At 41.4% G+C, this 12,860-nt stretch overlaps 1 protein-coding gene and 1 non-coding gene across 5 annotated transcripts in view; one reads left to right on the top strand and one right to left on the bottom strand.

Annotated features, from left to right (window-relative positions):
- The window catches only part of MYOF (myoferlin), a 178,356-nt gene that overhangs the window by 68,924 nt on the left and 96,572 nt on the right, over positions 1–12,860 (bottom strand). For all 4 annotated transcript variants that reach the window (XM_070363810.1, XM_070363812.1, XM_070363811.1 and 1 more), the window contains 2 exons: positions 12,581–12,697; positions 195–372 (listed from right to left, as the gene is read on the bottom strand). In XM_070363810.1, coding sequence (XP_070219911.1) covers positions 195–372; positions 12,581–12,697 — 295 coding nt within the window. The remainder of the gene's footprint in view (positions 1–194; positions 373–12,580; positions 12,698–12,860) is intronic.
- On the top strand, positions 10,143–10,215 carry TRNAE-UUC (transfer RNA glutamic acid (anticodon UUC)). The gene has a single exon. It is a non-coding gene; the product is annotated as a tRNA-Glu (tRNA).

Below are 12,860 nucleotides of genomic sequence, written 5' to 3'. Positions count from 1 at the left end.
GAGAAGCCTTGAGATGCAGCCCCTGGAAAGGGGTCTGCGTCTAAACTCCAGCCACCTCTCTTCCCCATTCCACCATTCTACCACGCATATGCTGGGAATAACACCTGCCGGAGAGAGAATGCACTGCGTGTCTCTCATCGCGTGGTGCGCCCCCTGTAAACGTGTGCAGGAGGGACAGCCAGCGTCAGTCTTACCATCAAATACAGCACGGCTATACTGAGTGGTTGATGCCAGAGGCTTACAAGTCGTGTCAAACTTGTTGCCGTAGTTCCCGATGCTGACTTCAAACTGAATGGCCTCGCCAATGTCTTGCAACATGGTGGCTGAATGGAACACAGCAGACAGGCTGTACTTCCGCCTTCGCTGATATTTCTGCAAAGCACCAGCAGACACAAGGCTCAGAGAAACTCTTTTTGCTCTTATTTACACGTGGAACTCTAGCAGTTATGGTTCTAACCCTAATAATTAGTGCTGAGTTAAATGCCAGGGGATACTGGCTCAGTGGTAAAGAATCCACCTGCTAATGCAAGAGACTTGGGTTCAGTCCCTGAGTTGGGAAGATCCTTCAGAGGAAGGCATGGCAGCCCACTTCAGTATTCTTATCTGGAGAATCCCATAGACAGAGGGGCCTGGGAGGTTATAGTCCATGGAATTGCAAAAGAGTCAGACAGGACTGAATGACCAAGTACAAGTAACAGATGACAGTGGAGAATATTCTTGGATGTAGCATTTCCCCTCATACTCACACAGAGGGCAGAGATAGAAATACCAGGATGTTCTTTGCAGAGTTGATTGCAATAGAAAAAACAAAATGAAAACAATACAAATGTTTAACAACAGGCCACTGGTTAAGCAAATTATGTTACATCCATGAAAGAAAGTCAACGTTGCTCAGTCGTGTCTGACTCTTTGTGACCCCATGGACTATCCAGGCCAGGATACTGGAATGGGTAGCCAGTCCCTTCTCCAGGGGATCTTCCCAACCCAGGAATTGACCAGGGTCTCCTGCACTGCAGGTGGATTCTTTACAAACTGAGCTATCAACATCCATATAATGGAGCAAAAGTTCATAAAAGGACTTAGGTAGATACATATGTGCAAACATGGGGAAAAAGGTGTATTTTTAAGTGAACCCAATAAATATATATTTTAATACCATCATATGCAAAGAATATGCAAATAAAGAATATAAATCAAGTTGTTAACAGTAGTTACATTGGGGATGGTAGAGAGATTATGGCTAATGTTACTAACTTACACATTTCTAATAATTTGAATTGTTAGGTATTCTGTAGTCATAAATTATAAGACTTTTACTGTCAGTCTCTTCAGCAAGTGGTGTTGGGAAAGCTGGACAGTCACGTGCTGGAAAGCATGCACATCAATGAAGTCAGAACACACCCTCACACCATAAATTGAAAACGGCCCAAAGGCTTATATATATAAGACATGACACCATAAAACTCCTAGAAAAGAACATATGCAAAACATCCTCTGACATAAATCCCAGCAATGTTTTCTTCAGTCAGTCTCCCAAGACAATAGAAATAAAAGCAAAAGTAAACAAATGAAACCTAATCAAACTTATGAACTTTTGCACAGCTAAGGAAGCTGGATCCTATGGCAGTTCTAATTTTAGGAGGACCCACCATGCTATTTTCCATAGTAATTGTGCCATTTTACATTTCTACCAACAGTACATGAGGTTTCCCTTTTCTCTGCATCCTTGCCAACATTTGTTTTATTTGCTGCTTGTTTTATTACTGGCTTACTGAGTGAGGGAGTTGAAACAGGGCCAACAATGACCACGTGGAGTATCTATCAGCCTAGCAGAAATGACCATGAGCCCTTCAGGCCTTCCTTCATTAGGGCACATACAGTCTCTTGAATCCCCATCCTGCCCTAAATCCTTGCTCAGATAGCATCTCGCCTTCTTTATGGATCATATTACCACTGATCTTCAGACACTTTTTTTTTTCAGTCAAAGAGACATGAAATGGTTTAAGTTGCTGTGCTTCATTATGTCTTGAGCTTTCTGCCATTTAATTTTGTCCACATCCAGAGTCTGTTCTGGGTTCTTACTGGAACTCAGTCTCTATATACTTGCTCAGCTTGGAGATGAGAACATGTGTTTACTATAGAGTAACCACATTGGCTGTGTGCTCCACTGGGAAATGTGTGGGACCTACAAATGGTAATATTCAAATTGCTTAACAAATTTCTCAACATAGCAAGTTTTGTTCAAAAACCTCTAAAGACGGAACTCCCAGTTCCATAGTCCTTTGCGTTTTGGAGGTCACATAGCTATCTTATTGGTGACTTTGTTGTTGTTGCGCTTTTTCCCTATGACTTCTCTACCAATTCGTGTACCACCATCTAAGTAGCAGAATAGTGACGACTTTCACTTCTAAAAAGCTAATAAAAATTATTTCACGCCTGAAGGATATTTATTAACTGATTTTCCTTCCCTTGTTATTCATCCATACCATGCATGACCTTAATTCTGTAAAATGAATCACCACCATGGGTGGGTCTTCTGCCCAGTATGATGCAAGAATGCAGAAATTCATTTGCAGAAGTACTTAACCAACTATTTCTAAAACTTTAAAAAAATTATGGTAAAACACACATAATGTAATCCAACATCTTAACTGTTTTTCAGTGCACAGTTCCATGGCATTGAGTACATTCATGTTGTTGTGCTACCATTACCACCATCCATCCACAAGAACTTTTTCATCTTACAAAACAAACTCTATCCTTTCAATATTAATTTCCCATTTCTACCTACTTTCTGTCTCTGTGAGCTTAACAACTCTGGAGTACTTCATGTAAGTGGAATCAAACAGTACTGTCCTTTCGTGACTGGTTTATTTCACTTAGCATAATGTCCTCAAGGTTTAGCCATGGTGTAGCATGTATCAGAATTCCCTTCCTTTTTAAGTCTGAATAATACTTCATTGTATTATTGAATGATAAGCTGAGACATATTAAAAGACTTAAGTGTTTATGTAAGCAAACATCCATTGGAATTGGCAGCAAAAACTGGAATTGCTTACGAGCACTCCAGGACAGGAGTGAAGAAAAAACCTTTTACAGCACACAGGCAGAAGGAAGGCAAGGAGATTATTTGATTGGCTATAACTTAAGTGGTTGCATTATTTGGGAAAGCCCACTTGGATATTTCTGGTTTGTTGTCCTTTGATTTCTTAATCTCGAAATATTGCCAAACCTCAGTTTTGGTTTGCTTAATGTAGGTTGCCAAGACATCAGAGCCACCTCTGTCTAATGGCCTCCTTGTTTGGTGGCTTAGTCGCTAAGTCATGTCTAACTCTTGCAACCCCATGGACTATAGCCTGCCAGGCTCCTCTGTCCATGGGATTCTCCAGGCAAGGATACTGGAGTGGGTTGCTGTTTCCTTCTCCAGGGGATCTTCCTGACCCAGGAATCGAACCTGGGTCTCTTACATTGTAGGAAGATTCTTTATGGACTGAGTTATAAGGGAAGTCCTAGCCTTCTTGTTTAATTAATAAAATAGTATGTATATACCACATTTTGTTCATCCGTTCATAAATTTATGAATTCATGGATGCTTCCACCTTCAGCTACTGTGAATAATGCTGCTATCCATTTGCTGTACAAATATCCACTTGAGCTCCTGCTTTTGATTCTTTTGAGTATATAACCAGCAGTGAATTCCTGGATCATATGGGCTTCCCTGGTAGCTCAGCTGGTAAAGAATCCACCTGAAATGCAGGAGACCCCGGTTCAATTCCTGGGTCAGGAATATCCCCTGGAGAAGGGATAGGCTACCCACTCCAGTATTTCTGGGCTTCCCTAGTGGTTCAGCTGGTGAAGAATACGCCTGCAATGCGGGAGACCTGGGTTTGATCCCTGAATTGGAAAGATCCCCTGGAGGAGGGTAGAGCAACCCAAGGTAGAGTATCCTTGCCTGGAGAATCCCCATGGACAGAGGAGCCTGGCGGGCTACAGTCCATGGGGTCACAGAGTTGGACATGACTGAGCAACTAGGCACAGCACAGCACAGCACATGGTAATTCTATTTTACACTTCTTGAGTACCATTTTAAAAACATCTGACAGTGACTGCAGTTTGCTGTCTTAAAGAAACTTGGGTAGACTGATCAAGATGGCAGAGTAGTAGGCCATGACGCTCACCTCCAAGGTATATAAAAAATGCATCTACGTGAGGAACAATTCCAACAGAGTATCTACTGAATGCTGGCAGATCTCAGACTCTGAAAGGGCAAGAAAATCCCCATGTAACCAGGTAGGACAAAGGGAAAAAGGAGGAAATAGAAGAAAGTAAGAAGGGAACCAGGAGGGGAATGTGCCAACAATGGGAGAAAGTCTTTTCAGCAACTGTTGGTGCTGGGAAAGCTGGACAGCTGCATGTAAATTGATAAATCTGGAACACACCCTCTCATCATACACAAAAATAAACTTAAAATGGCTTAAAGACTTAAAAGTAAGACATAACACTGTAAAACTAGAAGAAATCACAGGCAAAACATTCTCTGACATAAATCATACCAGTGTTTTCTTACCAATGCCTTAGTCTCCCAAGGCAACAAAAATGAACAAATGGGACCTAATCAAACTTAAAAGCTTTTGCACAGCAAAGGAAACCATAAAAACAGAAAAATAAAAAGATAAGCTATAGGAGAAAATATCTGCAATTGATGCAATCAATAAGGGCTTAATTTCCAAAATATACAGACATATCATACAACATGACTACAATAAACAACCCAATAGAAAAATGGGCAGAAGACCTAGACATTTCTCCAAAGAAGAAATAAAAATGGAAGAAAAACAAAGAAATACAACTGGCCAATGAGAACATGAAAAGACGCTCACCATCACTAATCATTAGAGAAATGCAAATCAAAACTGCAGTGAGGTACTACCTCACACTGGTCAGAGTGGCCATCAGTAAAAGCTCTACAAATAAAAAATAAATAAATAAATAAAAGCTCTACAAATAACAAATGCTGGAGAGGACGTGGAGAAATGGAACCCCTTACATTGTTTATGGGAATCTAAGTTGGTACAGCCACTATGGAAAACAGTATGGAGGTTCCTTATAAAACTAAAAATAGAATTACCATATGATTCTGCAATCCCACTCTTGGACAGATATCTAGAAAAAACCCACATTCAAAAAGATACATGCACCCCTATGTTCACAGCAACACTATTCACAATAGTCAAGACATGGACACAACCTAGACGTCCATCAACAGAGGAAGGGATAAGGAAGATGTGGTACACACGTACAATGGAATACCACTCAGCCATGAAAAGGAAGGAAACTGGGTCATTTGTAGAGATGTGGATGAACCTACAGACTTCCATAGAGAGAAGTAAGTCAGAAAGAGAAAAACAAATACTATATAATGTCACCTATATGTGGAATGTAAAATAGTACACAAATGAACCCATCTACAAAACACAGACTCATGGACATAGAGAATAGACTTGTCGTTACCAAGGGGGAGAGGGTTGGGGGTGGACTGGGAGGTTAGCAGATGTAAGCTATTACACATGGACTGCATAAACAGCATAAATATATGTCCTATGGTATAGCACAGAGAATTATATTCAGTATTCTATGATGGAAAATAATATTTTTAAAAAGAATGTATATAAATATATGTATAAATGAATCACTTGGCTGTACATAGGTAATTAGACAACATTATAAATCAACTATACTTTCAAAAAACAAAACAAAAAACCCTTGGGACATCCCGCTATTACAAAACCTCCATTTTGGTTCAAGAAATTTTTGACATGGTATAACTGAAACATCCCAAAGTATTTCATTAGAAACCCCTCTGAGTCTCAAACTTTTCTGAAAGCCTTTCTAAAACATTGGTTTGCAACCTTAGCTATGTATTGAAAGACACCTGAAGAGCTTTAAATTATACTTATAGCTGGGCCCCATCTTCTGGAGCTTATGCTTTAAAAGCTTCTCTACCTGAGTCCACTTTCACTTTGGTAGACAGGGGACTGGAAGACTTTTGTCCCTTATCAGGAGTTTCCTTAAATACCTACAACTAAGTCCCCTGAAAAATCTATGGTTCCAAAGTGCTGTGGAAATTCTAGGTTTGGTTTAAATTGCATGAAAATTAAAAGTAGGAAGTTATTTGTATTAGTCAGACCTTGTATATATACAGCATGACTTGTTCTTTGTAAACCATCTAGGATCCTATCAGAGAAGGGAAGGAACAAAAATATGAAACATAATTTGGAGCCTAGGTCAGGGCTCAGAAAGAATGATTGGTATTTAAGCTGGAGCCACCTGTTACTGCTCTAGCTTAAATAGACGGGAAAAAAATGTAAACAGTGATAGACTTTATTTTCTTAGGCTCCAAAACCATTGTGGACGGTGACTGCAGCCATGAAATAAAAATGACACTTGTATCTTGGAAGAAAAGCTATGACAAACCTAAACAGCATATTAAAAAGCAGAGACATTACTTTGCCAACAAAGGTCCATATAGTCAAAGCTATGGTTTTTCCCATAGTCATGTATGGATATGAGATTTGGACCATAAAGAAGGCTGAGCACTGAAGAATTGATGCTTTCAAACTTTGGTGTTGGAGAAGACTCTTGAGAGTCCCTTGGACTGTAAGGAGATCAAACCAGTCAACTCAACACTAAAGGAAATCAATACTGAATATTCATTGGAAGGACTCATGCTGAAGCTCCAATACTTTGGCCACCTGATGCAAAAAACTGACTCCTTGGAAAAGACTCTAATACTGAGAAAGACTGAGGGCATGAGGAGAAGGGGACGACAGAGGAGGAGATGGTTGGATGGCAACACTGACTCAATGGACATGGGTTTGAGCAAACTGTCAAGGACAGGGAAGCCTGTTGTGCTGCAGTCCATGCAGTCATGGAGTTGGATATAACTGAACAACAATAACTTGTTACTGCAGAGAAAAGAGAAGTTAAAAGGGGAGGTGCTGCAAAGAGGTGGGGACACCACCTCTGGTCCAGCTGGCTCTGCCCTGCACATCTCTCATGGCCAGGATTCCATTAGCTCTCTCTGGATTTTCCTGTGCAGAACTCACAGTCACCTACAGAACCCTGATAGGATCCTCACCCTGGAGGGTCTGAGCTCTAAGACAATAACGGGTTTCTGGCCATCACAACTCCTAACAGAGCAGGTTCTCACTGTGAGCAAGATTCCTGGGCCACTGTGCAAGTCAGAGTCCATGAGGGGTGCCCAGACCATCTGCTCACCTGCCCAGAGCCCTGGGGTCCTGGAGGAACAGTGAGGCTGAGAATTCTCTCCTTCCCCCAGTCCTTTCCCACTTCCCCTGTGTTCTTAGAGCACAAAGAGGTGTAAGAAATAACCAGCAACAGTTTAGACCAGTCTGTAAGCCTCAGCTTCTGTTCCCTGTCCTTAGTAGCCTTGGGGAAAAACCTCCTATAACAGGGCAAGTTGAAGAACATAAATTATAGTCTATTGACTATCTCCTGATGGGTGTTTAACTTTGCAGGGCCTTCGGGCTTTCTGATTATCCATGATCAGTGTGAGCCAGTCCTGTCTGACTCGTTGTGACCCCATGAACTGCAGCACACCAGACTTTCCTGTCCTTCACTATCTCCTAAAGTTTGCTCAAACTCATGTTCATTGAGTTGGTGAGAACATCCAACCATCTGATCCTCTGTTGTCCCCTTCTCCTCCTGTCCTTAATCTTTCCCAGCATCAGGGTCTTTTCCAAGGGATGCAAGGGACTCTCAAGAAGTATAAGGTACAGTTTTAGAAGTAAATTCGGGGAAGGGGATTGTCAAGCAGAATACCTGATAAGAGGGAGAAAGTTAACAAGCTCTTAAAAGTGGCTGTGGGCCCAGGAGACATTAAAGGACAGGGGACATTAAAGGACAAAGACAAGGAGACTGTGCCAAAGAAAACTGACAGCTCGCCACCTTTGATCTAAAGGAGCTAATGGATGAATCTCAACGTACTTACTCAAGCAATACTTACTGACACTTAACGTGAGCCAGACCTATGGGAGAGCTAAGGCTGAGGATGCAACAGCTGATCTTTGACCTGCCTGATTGCCTAGGAAAATACCCAGGCTACATCCTTCTACCTATCTTTGTAGGGTCTCTTGACCAAGCCCATCTGGAGCACCACATCAGCTTCTGCTCTAGAAAGATGGGAAACCGGGATTTTTGGCAACTGAATAGGAAAAACTCACGCTTCCTCCTGTGTGTCTCCTTTACTCTCACACTACAATCACACAGTTAATACTTCTGATGCCAGATGTGCATCTCTGCACTAAATCACTTCAGTCATGTCTGGCTCTTTGTGATCCTGTGTACTATAGCCTGCCAGGCTGCTCTGTCCCTGGGATTCTCCAAGCAAGAATACAGGAGTGGATTGCCATACCCTCCTCCAGGGGATCTTCCTGACCCAGGGATCGAACCCACAACTCTTACATCTCCCGCATTGGTAGATGGGTTATCACTAGTGCCACCTGGGAAGCCCAACTCTAGGTGGGTATCCTAAAGTTTAACTCAATCCTGACTCTATCCACTTGGAGATAGTATCAGATCTCACAGGGTAAAAGGCTCAGTCCCACAACTCTACCCCCATCCACTTCCTCTGTGCCTTTGACCTATCAACTACAGATTGGAGGTTCCCATAATCCCTTCTTTGGGTTAAATTAATTTGCTGGAGCAGCTCAGGAAAACAGTTTAATTACTGTATATGTGCTGTGAGCTTTGTCACTCAGTCATGTCCGACTCTTTGTGACCCCATGGAATGTAGCCTGCCAGGCTCCTCTGTCCATGGGGATTCTCCAGGCAAGAATACTGGAGTAGGTTGCCATGCCCCCCTCCAGGAGATCTTCCCAACCCAGGGATCGAACCCAGGTCTTCTGCACTACAGGCGGATTTTTTCCCATCTGAGCCAGCACGGGAGCCCACTTACTGTATATGGGTTAGTATAAAAGGATACGATAAATGATGCAGAGGAACATCAAGATGGAAGAGATGCACAGGGCAAGGTCTGTGGGAAGGAGCTCTCTTTGAACACACCACTCTCCCAGCACTTCCATGAGTTCATCAACCCATGTACCCCTCCATAAAATCCCCGAACCCTGTACTCTGGGGATTTTATGGAGGCTTCATACTACAGGCACGATCAACAATTAACCCAATTTCTAGCCCCTCTCTGAAAGATGTGGAGGGGTCAGGCTGAAAGTTCCAAGCTACTAATGATGGCTTGGTGAGCAGCCCCCATTCAGGAGCCCACCAAGTCACCTCATTAGAACAAAAGACTTTATCACCCAGGAAAGCCAAGAGATTCAGGAACTCTATGTCAGGAATCAAAGACTAAATATGAGAACAAAAGATGCTCACAAGTGCTCTTATCACTTAGAAAATCACAAAGGTTTTAGGAGTTCTGTGTCAGGAACCAAAGACAAATATATATTATATTATTTCAGGGCTTCCCTAGTAGCTCAGCCAAGAGATTTAGGAACTCTATGTCAGGAATCAAAGACCAAATATGAGAACAAAAGATGCTCACAAGTGCTCTTATCACTTAGAAAATCACATAGGTTTTAGGAGTTCTGTGTCAGGAACCAGAGACAAATATATATTATATTATTTCAGGGCTTCCCTGGTAGCTCAGACAATAAAGAATCTATCTGCAATGCAGGAGGCCTGGGTTTGATCCCTGAGTCAGAAAGTTCCCCTGGAGAAGGAAATGGCAACCCATCCAGTATTCTTGCCTAGAGAATTCCATGGACAGAGGAACCTGGTGGGCTATAATCCATGGGGTCACAAAGAGTTGGACAAGACTGAGTGAATAACACTTATTTCACAGGGACCAAGTTGCCCTTTTGTTGAAGCCTCTTCAACTCTACCAGAAAGTTTCATCACTTGTAAATAAATCACAAGATCTTTTTAGGTGTGACAAAGGTCATGATTACATTCCAGGCTGACCACTGTCATGAAAGGATCCTCCCAGCAATTGCACAGATCTGCTCATCTCACTCTCTTTCTGGACTCCTGGTAGCTTGAAGAGTGAGTGTATCCTTGGAATCTCAGCTCCTCTCCTGCTTTTTAATATTGTTGGGATTTGGGGGACTTCCCTGGTAGTCCAGTGGTTAAGACTCTGCACTTTCACTTCAGGGGACCCAGGTTTAATCCCTGGGCAGGGAACTAAGATCCTGCAATCCTCGAGGTATAACCAAAAATAAATAAATAAATAAAAATCTAAAAAAGGCAAAAACAAAACTCAGGTGACTGGGCATGAAACAAACTCCCATAATTTGGGAGTTTTCAATATTTTGGGATTTGGGTTCATGTAGGTCATTTTTATTTTTATTACATTTATGTAATATTTTATTTATTTATTTAAAATATAAATAAATATTTATTTATAAAATTTTATTAAAAATTTTGTGAGCTGGGGAGGAAGTTGGATGGGGTGGTAATGTGTGTTAAGTGTTAGTCCCTTATTATTTAATACTAATTATTGTTTAATTATCATTATTGATTTAATAATAACTAAATTACTATTTAATTAAATCCAGGTCTCCTGCAATGGAGGCAGATCCTTTACCATCTGAGCCATCAGGGAATGGGTGGTAGAACCCAGCAGAGAGGCCTGAGGGTGGGGGTGGACATCAATGAGCTGGCTGCTCTGAGAAACAATTCAGATTTCTAGAACATGTACTGACCCACCCACGAGTCTTAGAAATAATCAGAGAAGAGATGGCATATATATATGTATGTATCTACACACACACACATAATGCAGTATTACTCAGGCACAAGAAGGAAGAAAATTCTCTATTTGCCTAACAACACGGATGAACCTTGAGGGCATTATGCTAAGTGAGGTAGACTGAGAAAGACAGATACTGTGTGATATCACATACATGTAGAATCTAAAAATGCTGAACTCATAGAAGCAGAGAGTAGAATGGTCATTACTAGGGGCTGGGAAAATTGAGGAGATGTTGGTCAAAGGGTACAGAGCTGCATTTAGAAGATGAGTAAGTTCTGGAGATCTAATGCACAGCATTGTAATACTACATTATATACTTCAAAGTTGCTAAGAGACTAGATCTTAAATGTTCTCACCACAAAATATGATAGTTCTATGACACGAGAGAAGTGTTAGCTAACAGTAAGGTGCTATTCATACTGAATGTATGGGCTTCACAGGTGGCACTAAATGCATCAAACCAGCACACTGTACATCTTAAACTTCCATAATGTTATATGTTAGATAATATTTTTAAAGTTCAAAACCAAAAAAGTAGACTACCATGATTTATCAAAAAAAAAAAAAAAAACCAGCAACAGTCATAATAATGGTATAGAATGTACTAGAAACAATTCAGTGAGTAACAGAGACAGGGTTAATTTAACATTGAGCTATCACACATGCTAACAAATCTGTACTGCATATGTCAATTAGTTTACAAGGAAAATTGACCATTTAATTGTTTCATGATGGGAATGTTTTTCTTTGTATTTATTGCCTTGAATTAATTACAGTATTTGAATTTACTAGGAAAAAAAATCACATCTGTGGCTCTCTGTCTTGCGAATCATGGGTGTTATGCAGAAGTGTCTCCATACTGGGGAAGGAGCTGATTTATAGAAAGAAAAAGAAATAAGGACTGGGTACTTCCCTAGCGGTCCAGTTGCTAAGACTCTGCGCTCCTAATGTACGGGACTTGGTTTCACCCCTGGCCAGGGAACTAGATCCCACACATTGCAAATAAAGATCCCACATACCATAACTAAAAGAACCCGCATGCTGCAACTAAGGCCCGGCACAGCCACCGAAATAAATAAATATTAAAAAACAAGGACCTATTGTATAGCACAGGGAACTATACTCAACATTTTTATAATAACCTATAAGGGAAAAGAATCTGAAAAAGAATATATATAACTGAATCCCTGTGCTAGACACCTGAAACCAACACAGCACTGGAAATCAAACATACTTCAATTAAAAAAATTTTTTTTTAAGAAAAAAGGAAAAATATAAGAGTGGAAAAGGTGAGCTTGGAAGACTTCCTGTCTTTGAGAAGGACTGGGGGCTCAATGTCTACTGTAATGTGGGCATTAATATAAACATGGCCTCACATGCTACGAAGCCTGAGATATGGTAGTTACTTCTGAAGATGGAAGTGACTTTTAATGGCTGCTATACCATCTGGAATGGCTCTTGCGGCCACATCCCCATGACACACCCAAGCCCAATTAGCACACAAGGCATTCTGTTTGGGGGGTATCACTGCATTTGCCAGCTTTCAGCAGGGTATTAACATCTCAAAGATAAAGCAAGTCTCATCACCCCCATAGGCTATGATAGACAGACCAAGAGGGTGTTGAGGGGCTCTTGTTATGACTCCTGTCTCTCCCCCTCTGCCACAGCTGACCCTCCAGTCCCTGGACATCCCCTTCAGACCTGCTGACTAAGGCAGGCCAACACTAGCCCTCCACCACCCACTCTCTACAATATCCTTTCCATACCACATGCTATACACACACCAACATTTACCTCAACAACCAGCAGGTCATCATGCGAAATGGACTCAAGCTTTTTATCTGGTGGTGTCTTTTCAAGTAAGGTGCTTAATTCAACCAAGATTCTGCCTCTGTAGGCAACTCCTTCCCCCTGAAAGGCAAGAGTGCAGGATTATTCTTCCAGGCATGAACAACAATCAAAAGCTCTCTCTAGCGGGCTAACCTAGCTACAATTTCAAATTTCTCCTTTCCAAAATGAACCAGTCAGTAACTCTCTCAGCTGGTCTTTGTTATCTGAGAGAACCAATGACTTC

The sequence above is a fragment of the Bos mutus genome, chromosome 26, assembly GCF_027580195.1.
Source record: "Bos mutus isolate GX-2022 chromosome 26, NWIPB_WYAK_1.1, whole genome shotgun sequence".
Lineage (NCBI taxonomy): Eukaryota > Metazoa > Chordata > Mammalia > Artiodactyla > Bovidae > Bos > Bos mutus.
The sequence above is the reverse complement of the archived record's forward strand: the minus strand, read 5'-3'. Positions and strand labels throughout refer to the sequence as shown.